At 55.2% G+C, this 18,315-nt stretch overlaps 1 protein-coding gene across 1 annotated transcript; it reads right to left on the bottom strand.

Moving 5' to 3' along the window:
- Window positions 1-1,222: 1,222 nt before the first annotated feature.
- VOLCADRAFT_118787 (RWP-RK domain-containing transcription factor) lies at window positions 1,223-12,271 on the bottom strand (the record flags this gene model as incomplete). Its single annotated transcript, XM_002954541.1, has 11 exons — window positions 1,223-1,335; window positions 1,575-1,671; window positions 1,973-2,062; window positions 2,327-2,527; window positions 3,114-4,325; window positions 4,699-6,090; window positions 7,656-8,956; window positions 9,486-9,724; window positions 10,333-10,736; window positions 11,242-11,819; window positions 12,253-12,271. 11 exons carry the CDS (start codon window positions 12,269-12,271, stop codon window positions 1,223-1,225), a joined length of 5,646 nt encoding a protein of 1,881 aa, XP_002954587.1.
- Between the last annotated feature and the right edge of the window lie 6,044 nt (window positions 12,272-18,315).

Here is an 18,315-nt window from a genome sequence, read left to right as displayed (position 1 = left end):
ATGGAGTGTTGCGGGTTTTAAAACCTTAAAACCTTAAAAATCCTAAACTCCTTCCTCTCAGCTTGGACACGGGGTGGTGGTGATAATGAAGCCGATAGCCGTCGCGGCCTGCGGAGATCCGTAACTGTAACACGACAGCGGCATCCAGATCGCAGCACGCATCCGCAACCTAAAGAAGAGAACAAAAGAACAAGCACTTAGTCTGCTGACATGTCTTGCCAGGGTCGCGTCCCGCGTCATCTCCTCATCATAGGTGGTAGCGGCCCACGCGCCTCCTGGTGAGGCGTTGAAGTCCTGCTGACTAAAAAATCAAGATGGATGGATGGATGGATGGATGGGTGGATAGGTGGATGGATGGGTGGATGGGTGGATTTGAAGCAACATTACGCGAACGCTAATGCGAACGCGAACGCTTGTCGAACGCTCTTCCCTAGCTGTTACCACAACCGTCAACACACCAACACCAACGCTGATGCCAACACGGAAGTCACCAACACGTCAATCATCAACACGGCCACGGCCGATCGATCCCAGATCCCATTGCCGCATCTGCTTCGGCAAGATAATGGATTGATAGACGTCTTGCTGCGCAGGCAGCACACGGCAGTGTGCACAACCAGCATTCCAGCCGGGTAGGCAGGTAGATAGACAGACAGATAGATAGACACACACACACACACACAGACAGGCAGGCACAAGGACAAAAAAGACAGACGCACAGACACACACATAAACATACATACATACAGACAGACAGACAGGCAGACACACAGACAGACACACAGACCACGACAACCTCGCGCCCAGAGACACGGGCATCGCACTCATGTACATAAGCACATGTGGTTGCTCAGTCATCACAAGGGTTTTCCGAAGTTTGGGAAAGTCAGCCTCCAATAGATCGGTAGGCGAGCAGCAGATCAGCCAACGAAGCAACCCAGCGCAGTGTGTCACACACGCCCTCCGATGTCCCTGTCTTACAAGGAAGTGATGTACGTCGGTGTGTACGACGTTGTAATCATTTTACGTTTGCCTCCAAAGGGAAAATTGTTGACATCACAACGCACAAGCATTTTTGTGCTATGACCAAAACCGGACAAAAACATGGCCAAAGCAGGAAAGGGCCCAAATAACAAGGCTGCCTAAATAAGCCGCACGCAAAGGTGCCCACCACAGCTCAGTCATGCAAGCAACACGGGGGTCAAGGGCAGCCGACAGACCTCTAAGCCGGCGGCGGCTCTGTGACCTCAGCGGAAGCCGCGTTCACCGAAAGAGTTTCGAAGTCCCGTCGAAGATCGTGGCTGCTAGGCGCGCCACCAACCCCGGTCGCAGCTCCTGTGCGGCGGCGTGTGGTTTCCCGGGTTTTAGGGTTTAAAGGTTGAGGGTCCGGACAATTTAGGGTAAATCTCACACCCCCTGAGTTGTAAACCGTTGAGTTGAGTTGGAAGGCACCCTACGGCCCCCAGACTCTCCATAGCGGCGGAGTCTTTCTCCCCACTGCTGCATCCCATCTGCCTCTATGTAACTAGCTTCAGTTGGCCCGCTGCCAGAGGCCCCCCCCCCCACATACATACCTGGAGTCTCGCCATTGAGTGAGCTCCTGGTCAGTGTAGAAGGAGGGGCGCCCTGAGTTTGACCTTGGCGTTGCCGGTACTCAATCTTGAAGTTGGCCTTGAAGTACAGCCATTCACGAGAAAACATTACATGAAAAACCCGGTTACGTTAAAAGTTGGAATGGAGAATGTTCCGTCGTTGAAATAAAACCTGGCTTTGGCTGCGGTTGGCGCTTAATGGGAGCCGTTACGCCGTAATGTACGTCCAACACTTAGAGTGTGTTGAATGCTCAGTTGAATCACGCGGGTGACGGAATGGTTAGATGTTTTTGGTCCGGCGCATTATTTTTACTTGGTGGATTCAATTCCGGTTTCGGAAGACCGTGGCTGGCCGCCGCGTTGGCAATGCAAGTACCCACCTGCCGCAGCTTCTTGACGCTCTCGTCGATGTCTTTGTCCGGATTGTCGTACACCTCCTCTCGAAATTTCAACAGCCGATCAATAACGTCCTGTCGTACAGACAGTACAAGGTCAAACTGGGAAGGCCTAACAGCGCGGGATTGTCAAGAAGTTTAAACATGCTTCTAAGTGCTCTGTTTGGACAAACATATACGAGGGTTACAGTTGGTGGACAATACGTGGATTTCTGCCTGTAATTCGACTTCTTAGGTAGTCCAATAAAGTCGTAAAATTTTTCTGAAACCAGTTCTAAAACCCCAAATCACAAGGAAAAATCTCTAAAACTCTAAAACCTCGCTAAAACCCGTGCCCACCTGGCAATCTGCCGCGCCCTCTATGTCGCCGTTCGAAAATGCGTTCTTCTTGTAACGCTCGAACGACTCGATCAGTTTGGCCATGCTCTGCAGCTTCCGATACGGCCAGCGCGGTACACGGAACTTGCGGCAATACTTTTTCAGTACCGTGACCCCGATGTTCAGCGCCGCTGCGGCCTCGTTAATCGGCAGATGGTAAACCTGGGGTGGGGGATTGTCCGTAACTTTTAAAGGTGGGCGGTGCTGAAGGCGGCGACTGGGCTGCGGCAGGTGGCGGCCGCATGTGTTCGAACAAACGATGGTGACGGATGGTTACAGATGGTGGCTGGTTTCCTCACAACGGGCTTCGACTGGTGAATGCGCGACATTCAGCGCATGAGCGGATGCCAGGAGACCGCCATTGGGTTTCCTTCCTTCCTTCCATCAAAGCTTCGAGTCGAGCAACAAGTCACGGTCAGGGGCGAGCGACATTTGAAGGCTGGATGTTTTAGCTGCCCAGGAGGAAAGGAGCTGGGTTCTGAGAGGGAAGGGATCCGGGGTTTCCGGCGTCTTTTCGAAGATCTGAACCTGTACGCTCCTTACTCCAAAGGATATACACTTACACCGGCCCCCGGGGACCTTTGCACGCACGGCATGGGCAAGAAGAACTTTGCAACAGAGGCACAACCTATTTATACACTGGCGTTGCACACCCCCTTGGTGAGTTTTCCCCGCGCCCTTCCCGCGCATTTCCACAACTTTCCCGTAAACCTCCCGCAGACTGCCGCTTCCAGGGGCACTCGCGCACCTTCCGCAGGGCGGATTTGGTGATCTCGCGCCGTACGCCGTCCCGTACAGCCCTTACGACAAGTACGGAATCCTCATCGACGTAGCCCTCCCCGCTTGTGGTGCCGCCCCCGCCGCCGCCGCCGCCACGGCCGGCCCCGCCGCCACCTCCGCCGCCCTCATCGTCGCCGTCATCAGAGCTAAGGGCATCCTCATCAGCATCGGTGGCGTAGTCCTCGTCATCGTCATCGGTACCCCGGCTGCGACCTCCTCGACCAGTCCGTGCCGTTCCCAGGGTTGAGCCCCTGGCTCCTCTCGCTTCCCGACGGCTGCGGCGGAGGTTACCACCACCGCTGGCGCCAGGACTGTCGACGGCCGCACCGGCGTCCTCTGCAACGATGAGGCCGGCAGCTGCCGCCGCGGCTAGCGCCGCTTCCGGTGCTGCCGCAACAGCTGCCACCGCCGCTGCTGCCGCTGCTGCGGCTAAGGACTCAGACATGCCACTGCCGCCACCTGCGGCGGCAGCCGCTGCCGCCACCGGGTCGACGCGCATCATCTCATCAAGCTGGGCCTTGACCGCGCCAGGCGAAGGCGCGGATAGCGGCGTACAGCCAGCTTTTGTACGACTCCGTGGCGTCCCTGTTGCTGGCGCTCGGGGACTTCGGGGCGTTCCCGGCGCCGACGATCTAGGGCTGCGGGCAGGGGCCTGACCAGCGGCGGCGGCGGCGGCAGCGCCACCGCCCGCGCGGACACTGTTGGCGGCGGCGCAGCCTCCGCGCATGTTACGTACGACGGATGGTGGGCTTGGCGGCGGCTGGAAATGGGGAGGGAGGCCGACAGCTGTGGAGATTCTGGGTAGCATGTGGGCCTTATGGCCTATGCTGAGGCATCCGCTGTCATCTCGTTGTGGTGGAAAGCTCGTTGGCATGAAATGCATGACGGGACTGTTGCCAGTGGGCGACATCATGGTGCTGGGGGAGATACTGATAGATGAACCTCCCGCAGATCCCCCGCCGCCGCCACACACCGCCTGTTGAGCTCCAGGAAAGAGCTGGGCAAAGAGCTGCTGCTGCTGCTGATGTTGATGTTGCTGCAACTGTTGCTGCTGCAACTGTTGCTGCTGCTGCTGTTGCTGCTCTTGCTGTAGCTGCTCTAGCTGTAGCTGCTGTTGCTGCTGTAGCTGCCGTACTTGCTGCTGCCGTTCCACAGCGGATCCCGGCGGTGCCGGCATTCCCTGCACAACAAGCAAGCACCAGCAAGTACGGCAGGCGCAACAGTCAGGTATAGTAGCAGGAATTCATTTTCTCTGCTTCTTTTTCTGCCCATTATCAACCAAAAATTAATGGTGATGAACGTGGGGCAAAACTCACGCATCTAGTTATAAACCCTTCGTTCCTTATACACACAAAGGGCTGCTTCAGCTGTAAGCCTTGCTTGTTTGCGAAACGCTGTTGGCTGCTATACAGCTTCCTCCTTCACGCCCTCCTTCGCACTGTTCTGCTTCGTCTCCTCTCTCGTGCAACGACTCCAGCGGCCGCTGTTCTGACCCTTGCCTGGCTTTACTGTTTTCGATGTCCCCTGGTGGGTTTTGTAAAAGTAAAACCCACCTGGCGGCTGTGCAACTGCTGCGATGATGACGATGAGTGCTGAGATTGCTGCATCTGCTGCAATTGGTGTTTCTGATGGTGCTGCTGCTGCAGATGCTGCAAGGGCTGCAGCTGGTGTTGCTGATGCTGCTGGTAATGCTGCTGCTGGTAATGCTGCTGCTGGTAATGCTGCTGCTGGTAATGCTGCTGCTGGTAATGCTGCTGCTGGTAATGCTGCTGCTGGTAATGCTGGTGGTGGTGCTGCTGCTGCTGGTGGTGCTGCTGCTGACTTGCGCACGTGTGGGGGAAAAATGCCGTGTGTCGTAAATGTTCGCCCCCCAAGGAACCACCTGCGCCATCGGCGCTAAATCCCCGAAGGCTGTGGCAGCGGAGGGAGCTTCCGTCACCAGCCTCCTGACACTGCGCCCCTATTCCCCCGCGGATTGCCGGCATACTTGCCATGTGCTCCATCGAATAGACATCCATGCCGCCCAGGTTTGAGTCCCCCAAACCAGTCCAAATCGCGGGCGCCGAATTCATGGCGAGCGGATGGCCCTGACCGTGACTGTACGGCACGCTGTACGACATGCCTTTCCCGTGTGCCATCGAAAGCCCGTGGGCGTGAGCAGAAGACATTCGCGGGCAGAAGGCTGACTCATCTCCTAGGACGCCCGGCGGCGCGGAGGTGATCCTAGCGAGACCGTCCACGCTGCCCACGTCGCCGCCGCCATCGGCGGCGGGACAGTTACCGTACTGAGCCATTGCGAACGCAAAGCTGCTTCCGAAGGGCGCCGCTGGCGAGCCGCCGCCGTCGACGCTGGGGAGAGGCTCCCTGGTATGTGAGCCGTTACCGGTGTTGAGTGTGTTATCACTGGGTCGACAAAATGACTGGGGCTTAGCGCTGGTGGTGACGCCAACGCCGCCGCCGAATGCCGTCGGCGCTTGGCTCCGCATCATAGCGTCCATGTCGTACACGATCATCCGCGGGTCCTGGCCCATGAGGCAATTGCCGCCACCGCCGCCGCCGCCGCCGCCTCCCCCTCCAGGCGTGGCGTCGCCGCCGCATGTGCCGTCCACCGCGGCCTGCGGCATGTGAGGATTCTGAAACACGTCAACGGCGGCGGCGGAGGCGCTACCGCCAGCGCCGCCGGCACCGCTGGAGTGTAGGCCAGCTGCCGGTAGCTGGCGCTGCGGTCCTCCTGCAGTAGCCGCCGCTGCTGCAGCGGCGGCGTCGCCGGCTGTGCCGGACGGTATGGGCCCCAACGGAAAGCCGCTGGCAAGCCCGATGAGGCCCCCAGGCTGCATGCCTGGGTGCCCGCCCCCGTCTATGTACATGAGGAACTTATCCGCTATGGATGGCTGTCGTCCGTCGTTGAGCAAGGGATCGACGCCGTCCATGAAGTAGTCGTTGCTCTGCAGATGCGACAGGTACGACAGGTACGGCAAAGCTGTCTGATATGACAATCAAAGCGGGCTAGCGGGTACAAGAATGTACTAGGACTATGATGCTGCTATTATGGTGGAAAATGCAAACGAATCAGATGAAGTGGAAACTGTTGCACATGGGAGCGTCGGAAATGCCGATATATTGGGGTGGGGCGGGACGGCATGTCTGTTCAGCACGTCGATCAAACGTTCTTCAATGCAAGACCTTTTTCGCAACATTATTTTTACCATTTCGAAGCTCTATGATTGCTTAGGATCCAAGCCTTTTTTATCTTATAATAACCGTTCTGCAAAAGAAAGGAGCTCTGCCAGCACCCCGGCAGGTACGCCGCTACTGCACCCAGCATCACGCCCCGACCATTTGTCCCGTATCTAACATGTTGTGCGGCTCTTAGGTTCTTGGGCCTCTGGCTTGTATGGGTACTCGTTACACCTCTCTAACTGGGTAACGCAACCGAGGTGTAACAGACACATACACACATCATACGTTACGGGATCACAGCACACTGTGATCAAGGGCAAGGTCACCTTGCCCTTAGGAAGGGCACTCTGTATCCACTTAGCTACACGGCCGCATACACGAATATTAACATATGTACCAGTGTTCGACACCCCGTACGGGGCCCGTAAGTTTTTGGCCTTTTTTCGGTATCCCCGTCAGGGCCCGTAGGACTTTTCGGTGGCTCCCGTAAGGATTTTGGGGCGCGAAGCGCCCCGTACGGGGCCGCCCCCGGACCGGCCGAAGGCCGGTTACGGTGGCTCCCGTAAGGATTTTAAGGATTTATAAGAGGCCGTACGGGGCCCTGTAGGGGAGAGGACGGACCATATAAAGGATAAGGCCACACACTTGATTCACTACTTCGTGTGGGGATGTTGGGACCTGCTGCTGATACCGGGGCGAAGCCACTGATTGATTAGGCTGCTGAGATCTACTCGCGTAAGGGTTATACAGGCATTATTCACAAGTTGTTTTCTGACGTTGGCAAAATTAATTTGAATCCATACGGAGCGGATGATAATGAGGAGGTTGCGACTGACCCAGAGATTGAAGTACTGGTACAAGCAACATACCCCGCTAGTGACGATGAGGCTTTTAGTGACAGTGACTACTAGACCGACGTAGAACGAGATACCGATGAGTCGTGCGTGGATGAGGATTTTGATGATGAGGAGGACGAGAAAGAGGAGCAGAAGGGATGGGCGGCCGCGGCGGCCAAGGCGCTTGGCTTTCGCTGAGTGTGCCGTGTCCCCGTGTGTAATGGTTCACGGGAAAATAACAAAAATAACGATTTACAGGGCAAAAAAATGCAAAGCGTCACTTTCCACAGCGTTTCAGCCAAGGACAGTGTCCCCGTAAAGGTTTTGCGGGGTTACGGGGGGCCCCGTAAGGTTTTCGGCCAGTACAGGAGCCTGGTACGGGGGCCCCTCCGTAAGGAAAATTTGGGAGGTACGGGGGATCCCGCAAGTTTCAGGAAGGTCAGTGTCGAACCCTGCAGCACAGCACAGCACGGCATTCCACGCAGGCATCGCACCATGATCATGTCCAGGCTCCCTAGGTCTGCGCTTCTGTTGCGCAGAATGGACATTGCGTTACTCAGACGGTGAGGGCTTCCAGTATCGAATCGCGACGGTGACAGCGGCCGTTTGTCGCTGGTTTCGGGGCCAGGTGGCGGGCTAATGCAAGTGGGCGGTCCACCGAACGAGGACATCATTCCGCCAGCAGCGCAGCCGGCGGCGGCAGAGTGGTGCAGCATTTGTTGCTGCTGTTGATGTGGCAGCGCCGCTGCCGCCGCCGCCGCTGCCGCCGCCGCCGCGCTGGCCGTCGTCTGCAGCGAAGATGACGAGGAGGGCAGTGTCGCAGCTTTGCCGCCAACCATGCTACGACCGGTCGGTATCCACTGGCCTGAGCGGAATCCCGGAGGACCGCACGCGCCCTGCATGCCTTCCGACAAAAGTGTCCCGCCGGCCGCGGCTGCGGCGGCAGCCGCCGCCGCGGCGGCGGCGGCAGCGTGCGGGCTACTGAGCTCGGACTCGTCATGGCCCACGTCTATCATCGTGACGCTGCATGTCGTCCGTTGGTAAAGCGGTACGGCAGCCGTCGCTGCATTGGGAAGTACGGACGACGCTGCCGCGGCTGCGGCCGCTTGGAAGTCCATCATCGTAGCAGTGGCACCCATGTCGCCACCACTGCCGTCGCCGCCTTCCGCGGCGGCGGCGGCGGCGGCGGCAGCAACGGCAGCTGCTTCCTGCTCGGCTGCAAAGGCCCTAAAGGCCTCTTGTAAAATATCCGACACCCCCCCCCCGGCAGCCGGAACACCAACCGGCCCAGTTTCGCCGGTGGGGCTGAAAAACCCTCCATAGTCTACCAGTGGCGGGCCGCCCGTGCTGCCCATGGGCCCAGTTGGCTGGTGGTGTTCCCGAGTTGCTTCAAGCATGAGTTGCTGAAACTGAGGCGCTTGCTGCATTTGCATCTGTAGCTGCAGCTGCTGCTGCAGCTGCTGCTGCTGCTGGAGCTGTATGAGGTCCATTGCGCCACCTGGCGGCGGCATCCCCACCATCGCTCCCGCCGCCACTGGCGGCGGCGACGGCAGCTTGAGGCCCGCTGTGTCAGCGCTGTTGTCACCGATGCTGCCGAGGCTGGTCTTGCTGCCGCCAGCGCCGCCATTGGCGGCGGCAGCTGCTGCCGCGACGGCTGTAGCAGCGCCACCGCCGCCGGGGGGAGTACCGTTGCTGTGGTTTTCAATTATGGATCTAGGATCCACGCCCCGTGACATCAGCTGTTCCGTAATGTGCCTAAGGGCCTCGGTTAGGAGCTCTGTCCCCTTGTCACCTTCTGAGCAGTTGGGAGTTGGCCGAGTTGGGAGTTGGCGGTGGAAAATCTAACGTTAGGGCAAGGAGGGGAAAGCTACATAGGACTACATTACAGAGGTGCAAGTAGGCGAAACTGCTGGGCATTTATGCGCAGTTGAGGAAAGGGGCAAAGAATTGAGAGAAAGGCAGGGTAAAGAGGGCCTGTCAAGAGGGTGGCGAACACGTCGCCGTCATTGCCTTAAATGCCGCCATTGCGCTCACTGCCGTCTCCATCATCGTCGCAGTGGTCATCCCCGCCGCCGCCGCCGCCGTCGCCACCATCGCCATTGCCGTGGATTATCATCGCAATACGTTTGCACGCAGAAGACGTGGCTTTCTCCTCCACGCATCTCCTCGTCCCCGTCCCCACACCCTACCACTCAGTGCGCCTGAGCCTCAGCGCAATCCGTCGCATCCTATACTCAATGCTGGCTCAGCTAGTCCGCATATGCATACAGCACCATGCCGCAAAAGCATCAAACCTTCACACCATGGCAGCTATGACGACTCACCTAAATGGGCTTTATCCCTTTTGACTGGCAAATGGCGCTCCATAGCCGATCGAATGCTAGTGTTGAGACCGGTAATCTGGCCTGCCTGCGCCGCAGCAACGCCACGGCGCATCAGCTGCGCCGTCGCCGCTGCCATCAGTCGACCCGTAGTCCGCGCGCCCACATTGGGGCCAGTGAACTCCAGCCGCACCGCGTCGCCTTGCTTGTAGTTTGCGTTCCAAGCCAAATTGACGAACTGCCTCCCGATACAGGTGTCGCGAAGGTTGGGAAGAAAAAAGGGGGCCGAGCCTTACTGTTTTTTGATTGACGCGATTGCGCTACAAACTCACTAAGCCCAACCTGAGCGGCAATAATTGGTGAGACTCGAGGGCCAACACCCTGGTAGAGCCAGATGCCCTCACACCACACCTGCACCTGCACCTGCATCTGCACAACCCTGTCATGGCACCTCCCTGCCAACTAAGACCTATATGATGTGTGAAACAGGGGGGTGTATCTTCGCCCGTGGCAGCTATCCTGCGAAACCCTGCCTTCCCCGGTATTTCGGGGCAACCTCATCCAGTCACCCTAGTCAATTTCTCAGTGGATCGCTCAGTTTCCGCGCCCACCACCAGCATCCAACGGAATCTGCCGGGTCGACAGCGGCCCAACTCCGTTCCTGGTCGGCTCGCAGGTTAACTTTATCCCAGGTCACCATCGTCCATCAACTAGGGGCGCAATGCCTTCCACCATCGATCCCGGGATCTCCCGGGGGCAATGGTCGCGCCTTACCAGTGGTGCCAAACCCTTATTATAACCTATATGTATGTGGCCATGACTAAGACCTATACATATCCTGAGCACGTACCTAAGCACGCGATGCGATGCAGGCCTGGCACCACCAACGACTCCAACATTCACACCCGCACTAAGGGCCCGCACCGACCGAAGCCACCGCCCCACCAGCTCTTCACCCCGCCCCACCTCCTCCACGTCACGTTGCTCCTCTTCTCGCAGCTTGCGGCCCTCTGCAGGGGGAGTGCTAACTTCTGGCGGGGGAGGGGGAGGATGCGTTTGGTCGGAAGCGCCACCGGCGGGCCCCGCCGCCGGCCCACTGGCGACATGCCCGTCACCGCGGCTGCCGCTGGCGCCGCTGCCGCCCCCGCCACCCGCGGCCCCGGCTGCCACTGTGGTGACGACGGCGGCGGCGGTGGCGCCCGTTGCCCTGGCCACCTGAACCTCCATCGGCCCCGAATCAGCCCGCGGCCCACTCTGAAACCAGTAGACCAGGGGGAGGGGGAAAAGGATAGGTTTCCCCGGTTCCAGCAAGGGAATCGGAAGCAGTTGGGCAGCCAGACGTAGCCGCGACCATCCGTTACAACTTTTCACTACCCGACCACCCACTTGACACATCTTGGGATGCCGAAATGAAGAGGTGCCTTCGCTGCATGCATGCGTTCGTACGTGCGTATGTACGTGCATATGTATGTATGTATGTATGTATGTATGTATGTATGTATGTATGTATGTATGTATGTATGTATGTATGTATGTATGTATGTATGTATGTATGTATGTATGTATGTATGTATGTATGTATGTATGTATGTATGTATGTATGTATGTATGTATGTATGTATGTATGTATGTATGTATGTATGTGCGATTTGTGTTTGTGGGGAAATCATGGGGGAAAAGCAGGAATCTGGGTATATTATACTGACGTGTCACGAGACCTCTCAGATTATTGAATATCCGTACGGCTCTCGTATCGTACCTCTCCAGTACTGCTCTCGTGGGGGGGAGGGACTGTGGCGTCTCTGGAGATTTGGTTGCTACCGTTTGAGTTCGATTCTGATCGAGAGGGTCCCCTAGAACATGCTGCGCCACCTGAGGCTAATGATGGTCGCTTCTGCTGCTGGTGCTGCTGGTGCTGTTGCTGCTGTTGTTGATGGTTCTGCAGTGAATGCTGCTGCTGTGGCTGCTGCGCAGGGGCCGAGGGTTGCTGTGCAGGACTCGTCCGTGTGCCTTGCAACAGCTGCTGCTGCTGCTGTTGTTGATGCTGCTGATGCTGATGTTGATGTTGATGCTGGTGGAGGTGCTGGTGTTGCAGCTCTTGCAGCTGATGCTGCGATGGTTGCTGCTGCTGCTGCTGCTGTGGCGTCGGGGGCTGCGCCAGTTGCGGGTTCATCTGCCTGGGGAAGAGGCCGCTGCTACCGGTCCCGCTGGCGGCAGCCTGGCCGCCGTCTGCGGCTTGCCTGTGCTGGTGCTCCTGCTGCTGTTGCTGGTGCTGCTGCGTCTGCTGTTGCAGCGTCTGGCCAGTAGTAGATGCCGCCAGTTGGCCGGATGTAAACCCTGCAGGAAAAGCCCGAGAGTGTGTGTCCCATGCGCGGCCGGCGTTATTCATACGGGGTAAGGGAAAAGAACGGCATTGTCTCATGCCATGGCCAGACGGAGGCGAGCAGATTCCGTTGTTTGCGCTTTTGCAAGTACTCTGTACACCGCGACGGCAGTTATGTAACGATATAACACTCCTTTTGGGGATTCTGTGGCACCGGCAATGTGTTTCATGTCGCCGTACCATGGCTGGGCTAGGCTGGTGCGACCTGTGTGCGGAAAACCATTCGCAGGTTTCACGGTGGCTCCAGTCGTTCGTTCGCTCGCGCATCAGTTAGTCCGTTCGACTCTTCAAAAGATGCAAGATGATGAATGTAGTTTATTTATGGACGTTTGTAGAATACAGGGAACAAGCTCACATGAATACGCAGCATGCAAGAACGTGGCGCACCTTGTCTTGTCGCCAACATCGGGTTCGTGCCTTGGCCCTGGAGCAACAGATTTGGGGAAGATATGTAAGCTTTATAAGCGGGAAAGAGTTGTTCCGCAAGCGCCAAACAGAAATTATGGCCGTTTGGCATGGCACACGGTACACTAACAGGACGATGACTATGCCCAACCCATCCGCACCGTCAGTGCATTTTGATCCTGATGGCTGTGATAGTAGGAGCTCGGTGCGCTGGACCCAGCGTTGGTCTCTGGTAGCGTGGCTTGCGACTCGCAGATAGAGTGGAGCGCAGCGTCAAGGACAGCAAAGGAGCCTGCCGACAAATACTCCTCCAACCTTAAACTATCATTGTTGGGAAGTTCTCTTGCAATCGGCAGGTGGGCCTGGGACACTGCAATTCGGGAAATGGCATCAACACCGAATATGAAGCAACCAGGGTTGCACAGCAGCAAGTAAAAGCTTTTATTTGAAACTATGGCTTGCGTTTGCAGTTCGCATCCCTGCCAAAGTCAGCCAACGATGCCGTGGAGACCCCTCTCTTGCAAACGGCGGCAAGTGCAACTTGCAGCTCGCACGCAAGCAAACGCGACATACCAAACATTACTTATCAACCCACATGTATCAAGATGAGGTACTTTGCCAGTTGAGGGATGGAATTCTGTAAGGACTTCCGCAAGGTCCTCCATGAGCCTCCGGCAAGCACGCCGACGCCTTGCACTACAGAGCGGCTCCTGCAACGTCGTTCCTGAAGCAGAAAAATATACTTTTTGAATTACTACTGATAAAATCTAAGCGCAAAGTCACAACAGAGTTCACCCTTCAAACTGGGCGGTTCGTATTCCGTGAACCATTGCCGAAATTGATCTACGTAATAAAAATACAAAGATGGAGCGAGAAGTGTGCCTCGCCCCGCTGGCTTACTTGTGCATTTGTTGGGGCCAAGCCATGTTTTACCTTTGTACGCAAGGTTGTACGGAGACCACAACGGGACGGCAGCGCGAGTAATTTCCCTGAGTAAGGTGAAGGACTTATGCGGGGCTGCAGGATGATCAAATTCTCTTGATGCGAGGCCGTATAACGAAGCAGGACCAGGTAGGGATATTAGGTGAAAGCGATTTCATTTGGGTAAAAAGGACTTTACAACCGTCACTTTCATCGAGTGTCCTGGATTAAAAGCTTCGCACTTGTTACTTGCTCGGCGCATTAACGAATTAGGCAACCCATGGAACTTTCGTCTGGCTTTCAGACCTTTGCCTGTGTTCATTTATTTTTACATTTAAAAAATGTTTATCTCGTGATAATTTTCTTACAAGGAAACAAAAACTACCCGATCGTGGCCGCCAACCGCGCTGCTCGTGTAACCCCAACTCCCGAATGGGTTGATCTTGGGCACAATAAATTCTGCCTTCGAACTTTGGATTTACGGGGTCGACAATTATGGAAAGCATTAGCTTTCGACCTCCGTTACCAGGGAAGACGAAGCGACGCAAAGTGGGGCGTTAATACGTCTGGCAGCGCCGAAACGGTGCGAGGAATACGTTCGTAATGTGATGCGTGCGTAAGGCAAACTAGTAAAAGTACTAACAATTAATAAGGTTTACGTCACGCTACTAGATTCAAAGCGTGTCTGCCGCCGTGCTAAGCGTGTCTATCGCCTCCAATCTCGGTGCAATCAGCATTCTTAAAGCGCCTGCCACCGACGGCGGCCGCGGCCCAAGCCGAAGTTAAAAGTTCCTGTTACATGGTATCTTCCAAGCAGATTATACTCATTAACCTAAAAGCTACCATCCTATTTTGAAGCAAGATAGAGGGCTTTACATGGGCCAAGGCAAACAAAAGTTCCATGACAGCTCATAATAAGCTGATACTCCAATGAAGGCCACATAGGCTTGCCGGAACGCCTTGGCAGGTAACGCTGGTCTCCTCTGCTCGTAAAAATGGTAAACGACTTATTTTGAGACTCGCCAAAGCGTCCTCCCAACCCCACGCAACCCTAAACGTCATTCATGGTCTCCTGACACGTCACGGTTTGTGCCCTCCCTTTCCCGTTCACACACCATTCATACCGTCCGATCCGTTCCCCTGGGGCTCTCTCACCCCCTCCCCCACATGCATATAAACTAAAACCCGTCACGGCTGCACAAATGTACTGCTGCTTCCTGTCGACCAAGTAAGTAAATGTTATCGCGTGGATCTCTTCCGTGGTTCAGGTCCCCGGTACTCTTGGCGAAGGAATGGGCCTGAAGTAGGCTGGTGGCTGGGCTGGGCCTGAAATAGGCTGGTGGCTGGGCTGGGCCTGAAATAGGCTGGTGGCTGGACTGGGCCTGAAATAGGCTGGTGGCTGGGACTAGGACTACTGGGACTGGGCTGGGCTTACTGTGCATGGCATGACAAGGCTACATGCTTCTGCAACAGCTCGATCAGGCGCCATTCAGGACAGCCAAGAGGGGTTCAGTGATCATTGATTGTTAGACATTGCTCTGTCGGTGTGCCTTTGTTTGTGTTTGAGTTTAACTCTCTTTGTGTGCTTGTGCCTGTATGTATCTATGCCTGTGGGGCTGCGGCTGCGGCTGCGGCTTTGTCCGCAGATATGTTCCGGGCCACCACACTTTGCATGATGAGTTGTCGCGCTTGGGTTGGACTGGTGATGCGATGGTGATGCGTCAGAACCGAACAGGTCAGGGGGGTGGGATTAAGACTTAACTGAGCTGCGTTGCAATGCAAAGCAGCAAGAGTTGGGTTGAATGAAGCTTTTTTAAACTGTAGAGCGGTGTGCTTTCATCTTAGCGCTCAAACTGGGCACCGCGCATGATCTGCATCCGGTATGCCGGGGATGGGTGACTTTCATCGATTGGCTTTCGGGCCCTACATTGCTGCCACCCACCTCCTGCCACTCGCGTAGTGTTATCTATCTTGCATCTGACGTTAATGGCATATGTTGCAGATGCGCCAAAGTGCATTTCAGAATCTGCCGCTCGTGCGTTATGCCGATGCGTGACGGAAGCGCCCCATCAGTAGCATCAGCTTGATTGTGTCGCAGCGGTTGGTCGCACGATCTTTTCTCCCTGCCTGAGGCTCTATCGTGGTACTTGTACAGCCAAGGGTTATAATATTTGCCCAATGCTTTTGGGTTCGCGATTTTGGATTAAGTTCGTGGGATGTAGATTGGTTTCCAACACCTCCAGGTCCATGGTTGTGCGCTGGCTGAGGAAGCGGTCTTGCTGGCGTTGGTTCATTGCAACCAATTATTCAATTAAGCAATACGTAATATTGCAGCGTTTCCTAGCCTCTTTGAAACGCCCTCTGGCTACCCGTGACCGGGGTCCTTGCAAGCAGAGACCGTGTTGTCCTTGGCCAATAGTTATTGTCGATCAGTGCCGATCGAAATGGAAAGAATCCACGCGCGAAGAATCTGTGTGTAATTTGTCCATCGTGCATTATCATATACCCTGCTTCAGCCATCTTGCAACCCGCCATCTCCCAGGTCTCTTCGCGGCAACTTGCCTTGCCGCATAGGTTTGAGCTCCTCTTTTGGACCGCGTCTCTGAAATTTAAGCATCAATCGATAGAAAATAAATTATTTTATATCAAAATCTTAAAGAAAACATCGTGGACACCATAGTTCGTAGGGATCATGTTCGCCACACCTAAGGGCGTAATCTCGCTTAGTGGAAGGGGTGCGCGACTCGTATTTCGCTCCTTCGCACCTCCCATGCATCTGCTGGCGTCTTCAACTGTCTTGGAGATCTTTCTTTAAAGCGCGTAAACATATCTATTTTTGCAGTTTACAAACGCTGGCAGCGTGCAATGATAACTTAGCCATAGGCTATCCAACCTAAGTTACAGATATCTCCCGGTATATATGCTGCTGTGCTCTGACTGATCTAGCGTAGTTGGAAATAAAAGTCGCAGTTTATTCCAATCCAGTTTTCATATACTACACGCTTATCACATTTTCTCTAGGGATACATGCCATTGCCGGGCCGACTCGCGGCGGTTTGGTGATCTGCCTGAAAGGGCCCTGGCGGCTTTCCTTCTACCATACTCCAAAACAGGACGCACGGGACAGAATCAAACTGACATGAATTGCGGCACTTAGCGGCGGTTGCTTATCAACCGCCGTTCGGGGCCCGGTGCGCCGCACGCTTTGCCAGCAGCAGCGTCTGCCAGCAATATACGTGGCGATCGTTTCTGCGCTTGCGCCCTCCCTTCGCCGACCCTTGAACATTACAAACGGAATTGCATTTAGTAAAAAATTATTTTTTTCTGCCTGTAATTAACATGGAAACGATGCCCATTTCATCACCAGGTTATCAGCAACTTGCAACATACATCTGCCGTACATGGCGAAGTCACGCGTCATCGTATGTGGCTAATGGAGAAGACCAGCCGTCTGAAGGACAGGCAGCCATGGACAACTTCCTGCTCCACCTTCGACTAATGCGGCTACCGACATGATTGCCGCTGTGGGTTCTTTCATTAATTCGATGATGACGGCATTTTTATTTTATTTTATCTTTACAACAGTTTGCAGCTCCAGCGCCCCCCTTTCGGAAAAGGAGTTAAACTTTATTAGATCTGCCGTCACAATGTTTTTAGGGGGTCCTCAAATGAACCGGCAGTGTGGCGGCGGTCTCTTTATGCCGCCTACATACATCCTTTGATTTGGTGTCACATACGCCCATACATACATACATACATACACGCACCTTGTGGACTCGTTCTAGCGGGACCTGAGAGCCCTTTGTGGTGTTTTCACTGCAGCGCCATCGGGCTGCAGAGTGGCTGCGTAGAGTGTTGGCAGTCTGAGTCGGGGTCGGGAGCACACAAGACTAACCGACTTGTGCTGTGTGCTCCCGACCCTTGCGCTGTGTTTCGGCTTCGGCCCCCGGCTCTCGCGGCCCACAGTCTAATCTAAGTCATACACGCATACATACATAGAAGCTAATCATCATGCGTATAGCGAAAGCGATACTCCTTTCAGAGCTCACTCATCGTGAACGCAGGCGAACAACACCTAGCTGCTCAGCATCAGTTTGCCTCAAGGGGGGGTGCCTCACGGTCAGGAAAAGAAACACGCAACGAATTGCATTACACAGAGCGAGAGAGCGTGCGTGGGTGGGAAGAACCATTATAGTATATCCTTACAACTGTTGCAAGCATGATTTTAATCTTGCAGAAAGGCGTTATTCAGATACCAATACGCCGTGTATGTATGTTGTTACAGGGTGGTTAACTTCGCCAGCGGCCCCCTTTCCCGGGGCAGTCCCTGCTCTCCCCTGCTAGAGGGGCACCCTAATCCGTCACCCCATCCGACTTCAGAATGTATTCGTTGGGTTCGGCAACTCGCCACCAGCATCCAACCAAACCTAGCGGATCAACGGCGCATCAATTTAGTTCCTGATTAGCTCGCAAGTTGATTTTATCACGTCCTACATCGTCCATATGATGGTGGGCCCCCTCCCATTGCATCACTCCTCAGACACCTGAAGAGCCGGCAGGCGGATTTGAACCCGGGTCGGCCGGGAGCAGAAGTCGGGCCTTAACCTCTGCCGAGCCGCCTGCCTGTAATATAAGAATCTACACATAAACTATTGCATGCACGACTCTATTGAAACCAGCAAGAGCAGTAGCAGCAAGTTGCAGCAACAGCAGCAAAAACGACAAAGGCTGCATGGCAGGAACGCAGCAGCAGCGGCAGCGGAGTGCTGGCGGACACCAAAGCAAGAGAGTAATCGGGCGACTGCATGTATTTCACCCAGGCAATAATGTATACGTAACCACGCGATCATATTTTTTGATATGCATTCAACATCCCAGTGTATAATATATATAATATTTGTGCAATCCAAAATCCACATCAGCAAGCAGCGAGCCGAGCCAAGCCATGTGCCATGGCCACACACGATGTCAGCCGTACACTTGCCGTACGCGCCCACGAGAAACAGATTTACGTACCCACTGACTAGGTTTCTTGTATGCGCTACATTAGCACACATGGTGACGCATTGCCGTACGCTAACATACATCCGTACATTTACCTGTCCTCTCATACCCAGAGAGCCA

Source organism: Volvox carteri (assembly GCF_000143455.1).
Source record: "Volvox carteri f. nagariensis unplaced genomic scaffold VOLCAscaffold_44, whole genome shotgun sequence".
Taxonomy (NCBI): domain Eukaryota; kingdom Viridiplantae; phylum Chlorophyta; class Chlorophyceae; order Chlamydomonadales; family Volvocaceae; genus Volvox; species Volvox carteri.
Note: the sequence above shows the minus strand (reverse complement) of the source record. Positions and strands in the feature narration are given on the sequence as shown.